This window comes from Curcuma longa, chromosome 1 (genome assembly GCF_044706935.1).
Source record: "Curcuma longa cultivar G26 ecotype Majalengka, Jawa Barat chromosome 1, ITB_CL_G26_1.1, whole genome shotgun sequence".
In the NCBI taxonomy this organism is placed as follows: domain Eukaryota; kingdom Viridiplantae; phylum Streptophyta; class Magnoliopsida; order Zingiberales; family Zingiberaceae; genus Curcuma; species Curcuma longa.
The window spans coordinates 19,006,760-19,026,561 of record NC_133861.1 but is presented as its reverse complement, the minus strand read 5'-3'; the positions used below and the strand labels follow the sequence as shown (position 1 = coordinate 19,026,561).

Genomic DNA, 19,802 nt, shown 5'->3' with positions numbered 1-19,802 from the left:
TTGATGACTATCGATTTTGAAAGAGATGCTAGGCAGGTGGGCAACTCCTCCGGTCCATTGATTTCAGGAATGGAAGATGAGTTCTTTTAACCTCTATAGTCGTATAGGAAAATTCCACCACTCAAAGAGGATGCAGAAGAGAAGAGGGGACTCCCAAGTTCAAATTGATCTTAAACTTTTTACCAAATTCAAGTAACAATATTGTTATCCATATAAATTAAATTAAATTAAATATCAATTTAATAGTTTAAATTTATATTATTTTTTATTTTAAATATATTGTTAGTAATTTAGGATTATAAAATTTGTATATTACTATTTATTTAAAAAATAGAAATAAGTTTATAATTAACTTTTAATTAAGTTAGTAAATAGCGCGGAGCCTCCAAGGCAAAGGGAATCCGATCTGTTGTTGCCTGGGGAAGCGGGATAGGTGACCATGGATCCGCCGCCGCCACCACTGCAGTTCGATTGGGAGCGCCACCTGCTATACTTGGAGATGATGGTTGACAGCCTCCCTTTGGAGTACGAGACCCAGGAGATCAACCGGCTCACACTCGCCTATTTCGCCATCTCAGGCCTCAACCTCCTCAACGCCCTTGATCGGGTGACTCTCCGCCGCCCTTATCCTCTTTGCTGTTAGAATTCCTCATTTTCTGCTCCGAAATGAAGGGAAAACTTCTTTTCGCTTAAGAATTCATCTTCGTTTGTATTACGATATGCCCACGATCAATTTGTTTTTTTTTACCCTATATTTCGTTGCACGAGTTCAAGGATTCTGCTATACTTTTTATTTTTATTTTTTTTATAATTTATTTGATTCCGCTAATAACGGTCGCTTGTGTTATTGGGTTAATATTTGTATTTCAATGGCTTCCGATGCTAATCACAACCTTGAAATATTTTGTATTGTCACTAGAGCTTGTCGAAGCTTAATTATCATCAGGAAATATTATCTTGACTTTTTCTGATATGGGATTTATGATTTAGGTGCAAAGTAATCAAATTTCGAATTGGGTGTTGTCCTTTCAAGTGCATCCAAGAACAGAGACTGACTTGGAAAGTGGTAATGTTCCATAAATCAACTTGCTATATGAAGTCGTTTGTTTCTCTGTATATGTGAAACTTAATGTAAGCATTTACTTGGTCAGGGGAATTTTATGGTTTTTGTGGTTCCAGATCTTCTCAATTTTCTTCCAGCTTTACTGAGGTTGAGACCATTGCACAATATCTATCAGTGGTGTTCTACTTCTCAAATTTTCTCCTGTCTAATGTTCCCTTTGCTCAAACAGGTTTCTAATAAGAATTGTAGTCATTTAGCAAGTACTTATTGTGCTCTTGCCATATTGAAGATGGTTGGATACAATTTGTCAAACATTGATCCCGAAGCAATCTTGAAATCAATGAGAAAACTCCAACAACATGATGGGAGGTATATCTGCAATGCCATCTTTTTGTCTCATGGGGAACTTGCCCAATATGTTACGTAATTGGAGATGAATAGATGATACCTTAACCTTCAATCTTGTGTATTTACTTTATGGAAAGAGATACACAAAGACTATTAATCTTACATTTGTTTGTCACTTGATGTATGCTGCAGCAAAAGCTTTTGTTTCTGTGGTTTCATGGATTTAAGTAAATGCTAATTCAAGAATTTTATTTCTGCATTTTTATGAATTTTAACAAAATGTAAATTCAAGGTTAAAAAAAACATAATAGGAGGGTTCTCGTTAACTTTGCTAAATTCTGAACAGGGATTTGAATAAAGAAAGTCAGATTTGATAATGATTACAAGATTATTGATGTCATGAATTATGGGTATTGATGCCATGATTTAGCTTCAGTAATGTGGAAACATATAATATATGATAATCATCATTTGTACTCAATGCAAACTGAAGACACTAGCATCTTCAATTCGAGAACTGATATTAAGGAAGGAAATTATTCTTAATCTACTTACTGTATTCACTTCAATTCCCCTCTTCCATTTGGTGTGGTTCCTTCCTGATTCAGCACTGATAATTTCTGAACTACCTTTAGGTATTTTTTTCAGCATTATGAAACAGTATCATTTATCTATTTTCTATTTATGTTAATTTTTATTGTCATCTTATCACCTCAGCCCATATATTATCATAATAAGGCATATTGTATGAAAAATTATCCCTAATGATCTTATTTACATTTAGCAAAATCTCATGCCAGATTTACATACAATTAGTCAAATAAGTGAAATTGAATTTTCATGCATTAAGGATTCAACTAATCTTTCACAGCTTTGTGCCGATTCATTTTAGAGCAGAAACAGATCTCCGTTTTGTGTATTGTGCTGGTGAGTAAATTTTTAGTTGCTCTCTTCTTTTATAATCAACAGCTTATGTCGTACAAACTGGGTTTATCTTTTCTAGCGGCCATATGTTCTATGCTTGATAATTGGACTGGAATGGACAAAGAAAAGGTTAAGGAATATATAGTTAGGTGCCAGGTATGCAATGGAACAACTAAATGCTTACTTCAAACTTCTGTATATATGCCATTCGCCTGATGAATTTGTCTCTCTTTTTATACTCTATTTATTATTGTTGACAGTCCTATGATGGTGGCTTTGGCCTGGCTCCAGGGTCAGAATCACACGGTTAGTATGCGTACTAAGTTGTTGATTCATTATCAGAATACCTTCTAAAACGATGTTTTGTGTGATGATAACTTGTATGTCTTTCAACTTGTTTTACAAGACTTGCAATTTATTGTATCCCTCGTGTTGGGAGACCATAATTTCTTATTGTTTTAGTGATACAGGTGGTGCGACTTTTTGTGCAGTTGCAGCTCTCCAGCTGATGGGTTTTATTGGAGAAGATATTTCTCCTAACCAGGAAGTTATAGATATGCCATTGTTAGTGGAATGGCTCCTACAGGTACATATGAAACCTTTCGTATGCTTTTAAGACATCTTATTTAGGGAATCTAGTGAAACTGTTGGTCCAATTAGTTGATAATCCTTATGTTCAATCACAATTGTATAGAATTGCTAGGATTGCCTAGTATTATTTCTCAGCATTACATCTCTCTACATAGATGTGGACATACCACAGCATATTTTCTTCATTTTCCTCCTCTCTTTTTTGGCAAATATTGATTCATTTGTATGTTATATTTTCCTTGTTTTTTTTTGTTTGTCTTTATTCATCAATCTGCTGTAACATAGCAAATCAAGGCTAAATGACATTTATTAATAGAAGAGTGCAGCAGTCCAAGAATGATTTCTGGTCTTCTTTATATTTGTTTTCATTCAAATTGACAAATAAATGAAAAAACTGAGGAAAAAAAAGGAATTAAAATATATCAAAAGCCTGAACCGAAGTTTCATCCACTGCAGAGACAATCAGGCGATGGAGGATTTCAAGGCAGAATAAACAAACCCAGTGATACATGCTATGCATTTTGGTGGGAACAATCACACCTAGATTTGCATGAAAAGAAGCCAATCATTGTAATATATTCACTAACAATCTGTTTGCGACATAGGGTTGGCGGGGTACTGAAGATGCTGGGTCTCTTTGAATTCATAAATAAGGATGCTTTAAGGAACTTTATACTTTCTTGCCAGTCAAAGGTGAGGATCCTTACCCTTGATTTCTTCTTCTATTTAGGTTATCTAAACGAACTGTTGAATGACTGTTTTAGTCTCACTTACTATCTTTATTATGTTTCACAGTACGGTGGCTTCACTAAATTCCCGGGGATGAAGTTTCCCGACCTGTACCATTCATATTATAGTTTCTCTGCATTGAGCTTATTAGGCGAACCAGGATTCCGATCACTTTGTGTTGAACTGGGCATTTGTTCAGATTCTCACGGTAAATAAGTTTCTTTTGTATTGGAGCTTGATTCATTGAGCTGTGCACTGATTCTGTTGCCTCAGAAATCAGAAGCCTAATCCATGGAGATGTGTGAACAATTCAACTCTTATCGGCATGGGTTAGTGAATGGCTTCGATTTGTGCCCTGATGGAATTCATGCGAAATTTAATACTATTTTTTGCTATACAACTCCACATAGGATTGTAATACAACTCCACATAGGATTTTGAATCCCTTCTAATTTCAACAAATCTCATCTATCATGACAATCAATGGATTTTCCATGTTACATCTCAAGTCAAACAGTACGGGAATACTAAATGAGACTTGAATATCAATCAAATGCTTTACAAACTTCAGAGATAAATTTGTTCTCATGTAGAAGGCTCTATAGCCAAGAAATCATCAACCAACCGAAGTTCAACAAGAACAAATACATAAATTCAAATATTTTCCTCCAATTTTATGAATCTTTATCCCTGGCATCATAATGTTGTCAAAGGTTGTATCAATATTCCACTACAAATGTAAGCTAAATTTCATACACAAAAATACAAGTGTCATACAAGAAAAAAACTCTTAGCTCTGATGTATGTGTAATTTCACCAACTTTTAGAGCATATTTAGCTGGAGAGGAATGAAAGAAAAGAGAGATAGAGGAGACAAAAGATAGTTATTTTCTGAAAAAAAAATAGAGAGAAGGGGGACTGAGGAAGAACGGATCTTACGTTGTTCCTGAAAGAGGTAGTTGCCCTGGAACGGGCAACCTAAAGAAACAAATCCGGTGAGTCATTGCATGTCTTTACCGCTGCGCCGCGTCCACCGTGTAGAATATTTGATGTTTGAAGAGCATGTTGAGTTTTTTTTTTTCACCATTGTAATATAAAAATTTATAATTATCTTTTATAATAAATTATTGGATAATGAAAATATTGTTGATTTATTTTAGTGAGATTGTGTTTTTTTATAATGAAATGCTATTTAGAATTATATGAGTTGGCATTTTTTTCAAAAATTTATATAAATCTCTATTTAGAAAAATAAAAATGTGAATTTCATTATATATAAAACAAATATCCGGATCCCAAATCTTTCACTTTCAACGCGGCTTAATTGACTTTCGCGTCCGCGATCAACGAGCCGCGCGCGAGAAAGAAAAGAGAGAGAGAGCGCGCGAGAGAGCGAGAGAAGAGAGAGAGAGAGAGAGATCGGCCTTCGTCCAACCCAATTCCCATTCCGTCAAAACCCTAAGCTGTTGCTCCTCCGCTCTGCGATCTCGCTTCCTGTCATCGTGCACCGACGACGCGCCTTCTCTGGACTGCGTTTGGACTCCTAGGCTCAGGTCGGTCTTTTTCCTTTTGCCCGGCCGTTCTGTTCCAATATCTTGATATGCCTCGCTTGTTTCGGTATCGTACGAATGACATATGATCAGACGCGAGGATTACGCTCGTTCTGTGTGTATCTTCCATTCTTTATATTGTTCTTGATGACAAGTGGTTGTCTTTATTTTTTTTTGTCTCTGGTGATTCGCCGTGAGGATTCGGTGGAGTTCGTTGGTTTTTGCTTTTGTGGTTTTTTTTTTTTTGACTGTCTCTGGTGATATTCGTTGTTAAATCCGTTGATTTATTCGATCGTTCATTTTCTTTGGTCGTTTTGATTTGATTGTGTCGTTGGCTCCTCTTATGCTGAAGTGCTGTTTTTATTGATTATGAGAAAGAGGGGCATTTTACATGACAAATGATTACGCTCCGGGTGTCGGGTCAGAATATCCAGTTTGGAGATCTCCTCTCTCTCCAGTAAACATATTCTCTTTTGATTCAGTCTACTGGCGTAGTCGAGGGCAAGAATTGATTCCCGCGGGATTCATTCTTTTGGATTTATGCCCTCCACCCAAGAGGCCGCTTATCGTGGTTTACTCCGGGCCGGCAATGAGGGGCGCTCGGGGCGACCGTTATCATCTTTTGCTGCGTTATTCTCTTTTGATTCAGGATTACGCGATACAGAAAATCATAATCCACATGATAGTTTTGTGCTACTGATTGCCAGCGACGTCTTATCTGACGTTCTGGTTCGTGTATTCACACAGTTCGTTAAATTGGAGACAAGATCAATCTGTTTTATAACTTATCTGCATTACATTGCCCTCAAACTGCATGTACTGTAATGTCAAGTGGTTTTTATATTTTATCTCTGTTTTAAAGAAGGTTCAAGTTGAGGTATGGCTTTTGAACCACATCACAACCAGGCTCACTTATCAATTTAATATTATTTCCTTGGTTTCAGGATCATTACCATTAGGACCATTTTCTGTAATTGCACGTGGTTTGAGATAAATATGTAATATCAAAATCATATATTTCCTATGTGATAGTATTCTTGTTGTGAGAAATGTGGTGAAGAAAATTGTTTTCTCCATGTTTTTTGGTTTATCTACTTTCATCTTGTCACTTCTTTTTGCTCTTATTTCTTTTTGTAAAATTATAAGACAATGGATTTCTCTCTCTTCTATTACAAGATATAAGTCTCTATTTATACATGAATATAGGGACCTATTCTAGAAGAATTATTCTAAAAAAGAAAAACAGAATATTTATCCTTAACAGAATATTTATCCCTAATAGAATATTTATTCTTAAATATTCTAACAATTTCAATTCCTAAATATTCTAACACTCCCCCTCAAGCTGGAGGATATAAATCATATGTACCCAGCTTGTTACATATGTAGTCAATTCGAAGATGTCCTTTGTCTTCATACAAAAGATCCTTTCCTGGAACACCTCTGATATATCGGATAATGCTTGTTACAGCATCCCAATGTTCCTTGCATGGAGAGTTGACTTACTACACTTATTGTAAATGATATATCCGGACGAGTAACAGTAACGTAGCTTAGTTTCCCTACTAATCGTCTGTATCGTTCAGGATCTGAAAGAGGCTCCCCCTGATTTGGCATGAGCTTGACATTCGGAGAGCTGGAACTTGCTAGCTTGCTGCCGAAGCGGGCAGCGGAGAAGAGAAGCGGATGATGTTGTTGCTTCTGTTGAGAAAAGAGGAGACGCGGACGAGCAGAAGAAGACGACGCTATCCTTACATCGAGACCCTAGCCGCATGATGAAGACATGCTGCTCAGAAGCGCGCGACCACGGGAAGAGTGGCGTCGCGAGGAAGAAACAGGAGCGCGCGACCACGGGAAGAGTGGCGTCGCGAGGAAGAAACAGAAGTTCGCGACCACGGGAAAAGTGGAGTTGCGAGGAAGAAACAGGAGTGCGCGACCACGGGAAGAGTGGTGTCGCGAGGAAACATGCTGCTCGTCGCATCGTGGAAGACGCGCGACGAGGAAGCCATCGCGATTGCTGCATCGCTACGAGGAAAACGCGCGACGAGGAAGGCGGCTGACAGAAATACATGCGAGGAAAACGCGTGGCGAACAAAGAGAGAAGGAAGTCGCTGCAATTGCTGCGTCGCGACGAGGAAAACACGCGATGAGGAAAGACGACAAACAGAAACGCACGCGAGGAAAACGCGTGGTGAACACAGAGAGAGAAGGAAGAGGATTGGTTTGGGCGGATAACCCTAAACCTAAGGAGGGAGGAAAACCTAAACTTAAACACGAGCACACGCGAGGAAAACGCGTGGTGAATAGAGAGAGAGAGAAGGAAGAGGATTGATTTGGGCGGATAACCCTAAACCTAAGGAGGGAGGAAAACCCAAACCTAAACACGAGCACACGCGAAGAAAACGCGTGGCGAACAAAAGAGAGAGAAGGAAGAGGATTGATTTGGGCGGATAATCCTAAACCTAGCCATGGCTCTGATACCATGTAAAATTATAAGACAATGGATTTCTCTCTCTTCTATTACAAGATATAAGTCCCTATTTATACATGAATATAGGGACCTATTCTAGAAGAATTATTCTAAAAAAGAAAAACAGAATATTTATCCTTAACAGAATATTTATCCCTAATAGAATATTTATTCCTAAATATTCTAACAATTCCAATTCCTAAATATTCTAACACTTTTCTTCCTTTTGTGACTTTCAAATCGACTAGTCACTCAAAATTGATTAAGTTGAGTTTATATGTTTCATCCTCAACGTGACCAATATGGCACAATAGCTTAAAAACATTTGTCCCCGGACAATACCAGCATAGACTAGCTACATGGTGTCATAGTTTGCTGATATTAATATTATGAACTGTGCATTGGAAATAATTTGTGGGTTTTGGTGTTTGACTATTGCAAGTAAGTAGTCATGGAAACAATGGAATGGTAACCAGATGCATGTATCTGGGAATTATCGTACTTAAATGGGTTTCTAGCAATCAACTCACAAATGAATCTGAAGCATCAAGGCAGCAAGTTAACAATTGAGAATGTTGAGCCAAGAGGATGCAGGTGTCAGACATGCCATACTCCAGTACAGAATTTGGGCTAGTATATCTGTGATTATCATACTTTTCTTTCTATAGTTTCATCATACATATCTGGGAATTTATGCATCTCTTTCTAGTTTCATATTGATTGGTGATTAAATTGTTTGATGATATCTAGCCTACTAATTTTTTTCCCTTTTTCAATAATCTCTTGCAGAAAAGTTGCTGTGATTGAAATTGTGAGAGAAATGTCTTCGGCATCTAAAGCTAAGTTGATAGACAAATTGTCTGCAAAGACAGTCAAAGGACAAGGCAAAGTCTCTTTAAAATCTTCAGCTATTCCTAACCATGGAAATGATGTTCCTTCAAATGTCTATAATCCTGATTCAGGGACATTCCACAATATTGATACAACTTCCTCTGGGTCCTTGCTGATGAGCCAAAATAGTGGACGTTTCAGAACCATAGATGAAACTGAGGATCATTATGTTAGTTTATTTGCTACCACTGGCGAGTTTGATTCAATTTCTATCCATAATAGCTACTCTGGTGAAGAGGACCAGAAGGAGAAAACTACTAGCAATGGTGGACCTCGCATAGAATCTATACTTGGCTGTGACACAGACAAGCGCGAGAAGATTCGGCAGAAAAATGAGAGAAAGCATCAACGACAGAGGGAAAGACGGGCTCAGGAGCTGCATGAGCGTTGTAGCGGTTATCTAGTGTCTAGGAATCTAGAGATGCTTGCTCAAAAAATTATAGCAATGGGGTTCTCTTCTGAAGAGGTGACAATGGCTCTTATACAAAATGAAGGACGGGTTGAAGAATCCATTGCTTGGCTACTTGAACTGAGTGAAGAAAGCAGGCACCATATTGCTGCCAATGTGGATAGTTCCAACAATTTGAAAATAGACATCACTTCTGAGCTTGCAAAGATATCAGAGATGGAGTTGAAGTTTAAATGCACAAGGCAGGAAGTTGAAAGGGCTGTGGTTGCATGTGAGGGTGACTTAAAGAAGGCTGAAGAGACATTAACGGCACATAAACAAGGAGTTAAAGCTGCTTCATCAAAATTGGAAGAGGCAGATGACTCTGTCTCAGTAAATGATTTTGATAATAAGATGGCAATGCCTGTCCAGACTGCCTTGCCAATACCTCAGCAAAATAGATTAGTTCCAGATGGCACCTCACAACTTAGCGATGAACGAGATTTAAACTATAACAAAACTGTGACAACAGAGGCAGTAGAATCCACTAATAAGCATTTGCATTCTTTGAGAAGGATGCTGCCTAAGCCTGATTGGGGAAGGCCCCAAGTTGTTTCACCCTTTGATCAAAGATGGTCAATTGCTAGCACTGCTCCATCTGTCTCCTGCCCGTTGCCGTCCTCTTTGCAGGTTGCTGTTCCTCTAACCAACCGGTCTGCGATGACAAGTAATGAACCAAAGCCTACCTTGCCAACAGTAACATTGAGGGAGCCTGTCATGGTAATGCAGCAGCTCCAGTCTAGTCATACCAAACAAGATCCTGCATCGACAAGCCTGAACATTAGTGCATCTCCACCAGCTTCCATAAGATGGTACCCAAACAAAGTATCTAGCATGGAGATGATGTTGGAAAATGGAAGCCTAGAACCTAGGTCACCCTACTTGGGTTTGCATGGTTCTAGTGCCCAACAATTTGTAAACCATAATCTTTTTCCACCTGGGTCTGGCATGGCGGAGCCCTTTGTGAGTAGATGGGATGCTGCTCCATTCAATTTTCCAAGTTCATCAGCATCGTCACTCATGGTGCCCTCTCCCCTTGGTCTCTTTACTGGCTCGCCTTCGGGGCCTACATCTTCAGTTAACTGGAGTTCTGATGGATCAACACTATGTGATTATACTTCTATAGATTGGAGCATGGATACAGCCCTTCAGAAGCCATCCATCAAGAACAGTAACTTGTCTTTGACATGGTCTACTATGTTCATGGGCGGCAAAGTGCCGACGCCTGCTATGAACTCAGCTGGTGGTGCCTACATCGCTGGGTTGCAGGATGGTAGTCTTGTGAATGAAGACTCCTTGTACTTGTCTCGCTCACATGATTGGTCATCCCCTTTTGCAGTGAATGACCTACTTAGCGTACCAAGACAATATGTCGCTGACTTCACTCTAAGAAACTTGTAAGATGAAAAAGGAGAAAGTAAGAAGAAAAAAAAACGGATTTATTGTTGTTGCTTTTGATCCTCTGGATTGAAAACTTTATGCTTTGATTCACAATGTTCTCGATCACTGCGTTTCTAGGTTGTTATATAGTGCACATATATGATTGGTTCGTACAAATATGGATCAATTGCACCTGGTCTGAGAATTTGAAGGTGAGAGATGAGCTGAAAACGTTAATGTTCAAGTTACAACATTGACCCGTCAGCCTTTTCCATGTATACGCTTCTAAAAAGGATGAGAAGAATAGTCTCTTTTTTTGACACAAATGATTCGTGTGTTCATGTTGTTGTTGCCAGTATATTTGATCCTAGGAAACTTCTATTCAGCTGTCAATCACTAGTCTTGTTTGTTTTCTTTTCGTTTAAATCAGCTTCCATTTATTTCTGAACCTTTTTTCACCTCACATGCATCAACTTTTTGTTCTCATGCCAGTAGTTGATACTACAAGTCATTTATTTTTCTCCGTTATTCGAGGTTTCAGATAGTACAAGTCATTTATTTTTCTCCGTTATTCGAGGTTTCAGTGACCTAGAACATGACGAGATTTGCAGGGCATTTTACATTTGGTTGGCAGGTCTAATTGTTTTTTTTTTTTTGATGAATTGAGACTTCATGCTTCATGAACTGTAACAGTAGTGGAGAATTTTTCTTCGATATCTTAATTGGATACACTCCGAATTATTAATTGGGTCCTCGTATTATCTACAAACTATCTTGATAATGTTAACTACACATTAAATGGTAAATTGGCCTGTTTGCTTAACTGCGGTAGTCAACTATGGGGGATAGAATCAATTGCTTGTATCAGTCTAGTTATTTCACCTTGTTTGATTGGCTGACACGGCTCAGGCATCCTGGATGGATAGATTCCACTGGTTGGGTCAGTAAACACGATTCAATTTTGTCAATTGAATTGATAAGGTCAACTGAATATAAATTGTCAAGGTCAAGCTAAGTCAATTCAGTTGAATCAGATCAATTGTGTTTATCCAAATGGTTTGAGCTTGGATTAACTTTCACCAAAATTTGACCCAAACAAAATTTTGGATTGAGAAAAATTGATCCAAAAACTATTGGATTCGCAGGCAAGACCAAAGAAATTAGTTAGTTGAATTTCTGTTAGTAGGTGGTCAAAAACTATACTAAATAGTCAAAATGCACTAAGAATTATTAAAAAAGGAAAATAATCTAAAATATAAAAAAAGCTCAAAATTGGATCGTCTAATAATGGTACAACTTGGAAGAGGATATTAAGTTGAATTTGATGTTAATTCATGAAAAAAAAGGCTTAGAAACAAATTTTATTTTTCCAAATGCACGAGCAATATAAATAACATGAGACTGATGGCCAAGCAAGTATTTTCCCAAGTTGTCTTTCTCTATTGTTTTTTAGTATTTGTTTGATTCTTAACTGTCTTGTTTCACTTTTACAATATGCATGAACAACGTAGGGGGAAAAAAAAACTTCATCTGCAAAAGACCCAATTCACATGAAGAGCGGTTGATCAATTTTCTAGTAGCGTTATCACAATCTACTATAAAAAAAATAAACAATCATTGAAACCCAAATTCCAAAACCTAAAAGTGGTAAAAGCCTATTTTTTTAATTTATTTAAATAGTCAATATCATATCCATGATAACTAGGCGTATATGAAAATGCAAGCAGGCACCTAATAAATTTCCTTTTTTTAATAGGTAGGTGCACCTAAATGATTCAAGAGTCCATACTTCATAAGCAGCTAATCAATAACCTAACATCAAGCCATATGCAACTTGAAGGGCCAAATACTGACAAACATTGTTTTGACTTTTGATATTCGTATGTCGAAGAATTAGTCTAATAATTCACTTGGTACCTAGCTTAAAATTGACAGATAAGTAACTCAACACTCATCAACAATAAGAACCAACAATTTACTCTTACAAACTAGAAGAAAATCCACAAACAAAACAATCGGACTCAACTGTTCATGAAGGAAAAATAGATGCCATATGAAGGAAAACAGACTTAAGAAATATTCCACTTTTGTCATGTTGACATTTATAGTCAGACTTTCCGCGTTTGGGAAGACGCAATCATGTAGATCCTCCGCTTATCTTATTCCCGACTTCCCCTAAAAGGCCACAAAGCAAGCTTCAAAAAAAATTTAAGAAGAAGCTCACAATTTGACACGTAAGCGTATTTATTTTTAATCCTCACTCGCTAATTGTTATGATTTCATCAAATCCAATTGCAACTAAAATATCGTTAAATTTGTTTATTCCATATTTCTCTCGCTTTTTTTTTTCATCCACTCCGCAAGCCGCAACGGCACCAGCGGTTTTTTAATAGAAAAAAACAAAAATCTGAAACGAGAATGCCCACTTCACACGCGTCGACTCCACACTAACGTGTACGGCTGGATGGTGTCCACGCCATCCTAGTACCTGCGCACTCGCGGGCTGCCTCGACACGTATCCTCCGGTCGCTAGCCGGCCAGCACGTGCACGCCGCAGATATTTTTGGACCACGGAAAAGATATTTTGGAGGCGCTCCGGCTTGCTCCGCGTGTCCTCCACTTTCCCCGATCTCAAAGCACGACGCCGGTGCAACTGACCATACGGATGCGGGCACGCGTCCCGCTAGGGCCGGAAGCGTAGCGTGTCGCTTCTTCCTAACGTCAAAGATCGAAGGGCGGCACCCGAGGTTGTCTGACCGCCACGCGTCCTTACGTCTCATTCAGGCGCTGATCCGGTCCAACAGGTGGAACCTGGTTTGTTTCGAACCGGAATGAACGAATGTGCTAGTTACTTGGTAGAGCGCAAAATCAAGGGCATGGAAGACGAATTCAACGCGATTTAGAATTTTAGAAAGATTCTGGACCGGTCAGGGCGCAGGATTTTTTCCTAATCCAGTCGGTTTGCCAATGATTAATGCGATCTATATAAATCAAATTAGCCCACTCGGGCTGGTTGAAGGTTTGAACGCCAACCGACCTAGTCCAAACCTAAATCTGTGTACTCTCTGCAGCCTCTACTCTGTTTATCCGAAGCCATTTTGATCTAATTTGCTTCTGGTGAGAAACTTGTGCAGGTAAGAAATTTGTGCAGCGATTCATTTCGATACATTGCAGGGAAGAAATTTGTGCAGCGGGGCAGTTGGATATGTTGGAGGAGAGAGATCGATGGAGAGGAGTAGAAAGACTCAAAACTGCAATTCTTTCTCGAGCTCAGACCCCTCGACGCCGACCTTCGGCTCCGCCGCCGCCTCCCCGAGCATTGCTAGCGACGCGAACTCGGGGATCCTGAACGAGACGGTGCTGATGCTGGTGTTCCGCAGCATCAATTGGGACCCGCACGTCATCTGCGTGGCTGCCTGCGTGAGCCGGCGTCTCCGGGCGGTGGCCAGTCGGGTGCTCTTCCGGGAGCTCTGCATCTCGCGCGCCCCGCGCATGGTGACCTCGCTTACCGCAGGCGGCGCCGCCCCTGGTGGCCGCCTCGGCGGGGGGTGGCACTCCCTCGCCAAGCTCCTCTTTTTCTGTTGCGGGTGCGCCGTGCCCACCCGCTTCTTCGCCCTCGACCGCCCCACGCCGGGCCACTTCGTCGCCATCTCGCGGTTCTCCAAGACATCGGGGCGGTCCTTCCTGATGCGCCGCTGCTGGGGCGATATGCTTTTCGTCAGCGACCCCTGTGAGCACCCAGAGGTCGGCGGCGTCGGGGAAGAGGACCTGGGGGCCTACCGGGGGGTGTTCCGGGGGTTCATGAAGTCGAAGACCCGAGCGTGGCTGATAGGGAAGAAGCAGGAGCTGGAGAACCGCGTGCGGTGCCCCTATTGCGGCGCACGGGTTTGGAGCATGATGGCGGCCGGACTGGTGCCGAAGACCGCGTCGAGGAGACTCGGGTCTCACGAAGGGAGATTGGACTACTTTGTGTGCGTCAACGGTCACCTTCACGGATTTTGCTGGTTGGCGCATTTGTCGACCGATGAAGAAGGAAACAACGACGAAGAGGGCACCGACGACGACGACGACGACGACGGCGGCGGCGACGAAGCAGTTGAGAGAAATGTTGAGGATGACGACAACGACGGGAATGTGGCGCTTTGAGTCTTTTGGCGAGGTTCTCCCTGTGATGCTCTGCTGCTTCTCCTACCTTCTCGATCGTGTGTATTGAATGAGAAACTTAGATTGATGGCGAATTTTGTGTCTTCGTGTTTGATCTCATCATCTGCGTTGGCAGTAGATGTTGTTTGTCTTTGGAATGCGATGCCACTGATGAAGTGACTCGAGATTGCAATCTTATTTGTGTGGTAACATGAAAACGCTAGATATGCCTATCAGTGGAAGTAACTCAATGAAGTTACAGATCATATCCCCAATGAGATTTGTTTCCTACAAGTGTAGGGTTGGCTCCACACGGTAGCAGATAAGCCTGCTGTCGATCGTGTGATCATAAATATATAGATCGTACAGCATTCTAAGATAAGGCAACTCAGAAATAGAAGATTACAAGTATGAGAAGGGTATGTGGATCTTAGGCCAGCAAGCAAAGGAATGAAGGATATACCAAATCTAATATGCTATCCTAAACAAGTTCTCCTTTGTATAGAACTTCATTTTAAAGCAATCCACATCCATCCAGTGTCGATCAAGTGCCCTTAATATATGATCAGAAAGGAACTACGTTATCAGCATAGAGATTCAAGTTTGTGTATTTAAAGTAGGATGTAGATATCTCTTGCAAACATCTTCTTATGGACTAGTTTAGTCATTGACGTCTATGAGATTATAACACACCTTATAATTTATATATATATATAGATAAGGTTTGAAAGCTGCCAACTAACCTTCCTGGCACCCTTCAGGCCTTCACATCTATGGGTACGTCTATAAATATATTTTAGCTTCATAGAAAAAATTTTAAGTTACCTTCAACCTGATAATATTTTAATAGATCAATTAACAATCTTTAACACATTTAAACTCGACTTAGCATCTAAATATTGTTGCTGGATTTGAGATCTTCACATCTAAATATTTAAACTCGATAGTAACTCTTTTTCCTCTCTTCCTCTTTGCAGGCGCTCCACGATCGAGTTACTTTGGTTGAAATCGTAAAATTTGATTTTGAAACGCCATTGCCATGTCTTTAATTCTGAATCATTTTGAGGCTAAATCCTTTCATATTAGCAAACGATGAGTACTGTTTCTTTGGATTCCTTTGTTTCCAGATAAATCAGCCAAGCCAATGTAAATGAAGTGTGTAGCATGTAGAGGAGAAAAAGGGAATCATGATAGCAAAATGAAAATTCTGATAAATTAATTAATCAATCAAGTTAGTGTAGGTGAAGATCTGAATCCCAGTGTTGTGGCCGGTGTAGATTTGGGTGGCCATCAACATCTCGTAGTGGAGATTAAGGAAAAGTTGATACATTCAGAACAGCAATTGTAAATGATCTATTTTCTTCTTTTTTTTCTAATTTTTTTAGATCTGATGAGATGATGCAATCACTAAATTTATGCAATTTGATGATTTTTGATAAAATCGTATAAATCCAATTGCAGAGTATAAAGTTTAATTATGAGACAATATATTTATGACAGATGAAGGAATGTTTTTATCAAAATAATTAATGATTATCTAATCCTTTTTCTAAATGGTATAGACGATTTAGCTAGGTATTCCTTGTTTTTTTTCTAGTTGAAAAGAAAGCCTTTAGGTTAATTATATAGATCACTATATAACTCTTTGGGGGCATTTAGTTCGAAGTTATCATTTATAATTTTGATTATCTATCAATAATAATCTTGTTTGGTTCATGTTATAATCGATTTTCAAGTAATAGAACATTACCATCACGTCAGCAAATGAGTTATAACTCGAGAATCTGATAACTTTAGCAACTTAAGATTTTCTGTGATTTCGGAGGTTAAAAAAAAAATTTCATGATTACCTCTTGATTTTAAATCTAAGTTAATTGAAATGTCCAGTGAAACTTAATTGAAACTGAGTTAATTAATTTAATAATTTTTAATTTATATATTTATAAATTTAAAAGAGATAATTTATTTTAAATTTTTAAAAATAAAATTAATAAATTATATTTATTAATTTAATAAATTATTTTATTAAAATAATTATTTTAATAAATTGATTGAATTAATTGATTTTATATTATTTCGATTTGTTTGATTTTGATAACAAAGTTTGGTCAGTTTATCCAAAAAAATTGATTTAATCAATTTTTGATTTGTTCAGTTTAATGGGTTCCGATTTTGAACCAATTGCTCATCCCTCTTTGCTATTTAAAACTTTTATATTTATATTCTTTTCCTTATCTTTTTCTCCTTTTACCCTCTTTGTTTAATTGACTACAAAATTAACAGATATGACAAGTAATTCTCAAAAAAGTAAAGAACTAAAAGGATTATTAACTTCTAGGAAAAAATCTTTTATAGCTCTGAATTACTTGGAAAGCCAAAGGATATAGAACCAATGAAATGGCCTTAGTTTATTTCATTCCATAAAATGGCCTTAATTTTTAGAGTAATTGGATTTGCTATAAATTAATGGGGTATTTAAATTAAAGTTTTTTTAAACGTGGAGCATGTGCTGAAAATGCATATTTTCTATAATAAAATTTGCTATATTATTAACTGTGATATAATATCGTTTTTTTTTCAATTTATTTGATTTAATTTTAATTTTAAAATTCATAAATCAATTAAACTAATTAAATTGAAACATCATCGTTGCTATATTATAAACAATTGATTGATATATTAGACAATAACTATGTAATTCGATTGATGATTCGACTGCTATATTATTTATCAGTCGTCGATTGATGGTGTCATCATTAAGATAACCAATTAAATTAATCAATTTTATATTTGTTCTATTTTGATAGCAAAGTTTAATCGATTTAGTTTATTTAAAAAAATCAATTTAATTGATTTTGATTTGTTTGACTTGATCGGTTCGATTTTAAATCGATTGCTCGGTCTTTGCTATTAAAGACTTTGAAATTTATGTTCTTTTATTTTTTTTTTCTTTTCTCCTTTTACTCTCACCGGATAATTGATTGTAGAGTTAACAGATATAACAAGTGATTCAAGGAAAGGACGATTAAGATTATAAACTTTTAAGGAAAAGAAAAAATATAGGCCTCAATTATTTGGAAAGGAAAAGTAAACAGAACAATGTAAAAGAAAATTTTTACAATAAAGAGCTTCTACATTTTTGCATCGTTCCAAGTTTATTTCATTATATTCGTCTTGCATGTTGCATGTTAAATGACCTTGGCTTTTGGAGTAATTGGGTTTGCTAAAACTTGAACATTAATGAGGATCCTGAGCATAATTTGTATTTAAAGTTTTCTTAAGCATGGAATATGCTGAAAATGCATACTTTCTATAATAAAATTCAAGACACTGTCGACTGTGATATAATTCTTTATATACATCGAACATGTATCGTACCAGCTTTACATTCCTTATGTTCGGAATCGAATTATATTCATCATGCAATTTCAACTCCTTTTCATTTCATTGTTTGTTTTGAGTTGCTGCATCTGCATAGATGGAGCGGCTTCAATCACTAAAACGATCATCGTCGATCAGAAAGGGTCTGGAAATTTCACCACTATTCAGGCCGCTGTTTATTCAATACCTGATGGCAATCAACAGTGGATTCAAATTTTTGTCAAGCGAGGAGTATACAGGTATTCTGTTAACCCTCTCTGTTTTAATTTTCTGAAAGAGAAGCTTTCGCATGTGTCTGAAGTTGTACCATAGCAACAATTGGTATACTTTACTTCATTTTTGATATATTCTTGTAGGGAGAAGGTCAGCATTTCAAATTCAAAATCATTTATTGTGCTCCAAGGTGAAGGTACTACCAAGACTAGCATCGAGTGGGATGATCATGGTGATACCATGAATTGTGCAACCTTCATTGTCCATGCCAATGATTTTATTGCTCGAGATATTGCATTCGTGGTGAGAACTCTGCATCAACCTCTCTCATAAAGCACATTCAGGCAAAATAAGTTTTTTGGATCACATAAACGAAAAGGACTTTTCATACTTCTTTATAGGCATTGAGTTATTACCCAATGCAATGAATTCCTACAAACTTCTTCTCTTTTCTTACAGAATTCATTCAAACAGCCGAGTGGTGGACCATATGTAGTAGCAGAGGCAGCTCTAGTAGGGGGAGATAGGAACTCCTTCCATAGGTGTTCTTTCATTGGCTATCAAGACACCTTGTGTGACTACCATGGTCGACATTTTTACGAGGAATGTTGGATCGAAGGCGCTATCGACTTCATTTTTGGCTTTGCACAATCTATGTACACGGTATTTTCGAAATATATATTTGTGGTTTAGCTAGCTGCTCCAATTACTGACATTATTCGATACTGATTTCTATCATGTATGAAGAGTTGTGTTTTGAATTCTGTCGGACAAGGTTGGTTGATCGCGAATGCTAAAGTGAACGAAAGCTTCGCAACTGGGTTCGTGTTCAAGTATTGCACCATTCAAGCCTCAAGCAAGACTTACCTTGGAAGAGCATGGAACAATTGGTCCACTGTCCTTTTCTACAAGACATTCATGCCAGACAATATTGAACCTCAAGGTTGGGACGCATGGCGCAGCTCACCAAATCAGTAAGTTCTCGACTTAATTATATTTTTATATCTTGTTTTGATGATGACAGTACTGTTGCATAATATGATGTATTTTTTCTTCTTCTTCTCTCCTTGAATTCAATCTCAGGCACCAGACAACCTTCGCAGAAGAAAGTTGCCTTGGACCAGGCTCGGATAAGTCAAAAAGAGTGAGTTGGTTGAAGTATCCCTCAGAAGAACAATTGTCAAACTTCGTCAAGGTCAAATTCATTGGCCCAGATAACTGGTTGTCTCAACGACCATAAGATTCTTGACGCTTCGCCGTTAAAGCAGTTCAATAAACGAGAGTAGTAGAACGCAGAATCTATTACTACTGTAAAGCAGAGGAAAGAAAATAAAGCCACCAGTCAAATCCATGAATATTGTTAATTATCTCAAGATTTATTGCGTGTAATACATGTTTAGATGTATAATTTAGTTTTTGGTTTTTAAAATTGAATAAATATTTTAATTAAATTTATATATTTGGTTGTTAATTAGAATATTATTAAAGTAGACGTAGAAGATCTAGAATTGAATTTATTTAATTTCTTGGTTTTTATATTGAATGTTATTAAATTTAGGATTTTAGAGTATGATTTGTTAGTCCTTTTGATTTAATAAACTTGATCAACTAGTTCGTGTTGAGCTACTATATGCTTAAGCAAATGAGCCGACTTAGTTTGAGCTGGTAAGA

The 19,802-nt window shown here is 37.9% G+C and overlaps 4 protein-coding genes across 4 annotated transcripts; all 4 read left to right on the top strand.

Moving 5' to 3' along the window:
• Positions 1–380: 380 nt before the first annotated feature.
• On the top strand, positions 381–4,139 carry LOC141838985 (geranylgeranyl transferase type-1 subunit beta). The gene is made up of 12 exons (XM_074726628.1): positions 381–607; positions 991–1,066; positions 1,152–1,210; positions 1,293–1,432; positions 2,283–2,338; positions 2,415–2,491; positions 2,596–2,641; positions 2,806–2,921; positions 3,383–3,450; positions 3,532–3,619; positions 3,722–3,863; positions 3,929–4,139. Exons 1-12 carry the CDS (start codon positions 440–442, stop codon positions 3,958–3,960), a joined length of 1,068 nt encoding a protein of 355 aa, XP_074582729.1. The 5' UTR covers positions 381–439; the 3' UTR covers positions 3,961–4,139.
• A 1,002-nt stretch (positions 4,140–5,141) lies between these two features.
• LOC141840697 (uncharacterized) lies at positions 5,142–10,617 on the top strand. The gene is made up of 2 exons (XM_074728757.1): positions 5,142–5,208; positions 8,465–10,617. The coding sequence occupies exon 2, from the start codon at positions 8,496–8,498 to the stop codon at positions 10,413–10,415; it is 1,920 nt and encodes a 639-aa protein (XP_074584858.1). The 5' UTR covers positions 5,142–5,208; positions 8,465–8,495; the 3' UTR covers positions 10,416–10,617.
• Positions 10,618–13,426: 2,809 nt separating this feature from the next.
• On the top strand, positions 13,427–14,758 carry LOC141843468 (EID1-like F-box protein 3). The gene has a single exon (XM_074731524.1). It carries the CDS (start codon positions 13,620–13,622, stop codon positions 14,538–14,540), a length of 921 nt encoding a protein of 306 aa, XP_074587625.1. The 5' UTR covers positions 13,427–13,619; the 3' UTR covers positions 14,541–14,758.
• Positions 14,759–15,310: 552 nt separating this feature from the next.
• LOC141825481 (putative pectinesterase 29) lies at positions 15,311–19,371 on the top strand. Its single transcript, XM_074712867.1, has 6 exons — positions 15,311–15,314; positions 18,016–18,157; positions 18,275–18,434; positions 18,591–18,794; positions 18,879–19,105; positions 19,215–19,371. The coding sequence occupies exons 1-6, from the start codon at positions 15,311–15,313 to the stop codon at positions 19,369–19,371; spliced, it is 894 nt and encodes a 297-aa protein (XP_074568968.1).
• The last annotated feature ends 431 nt before the right edge of the window (positions 19,372–19,802 follow it).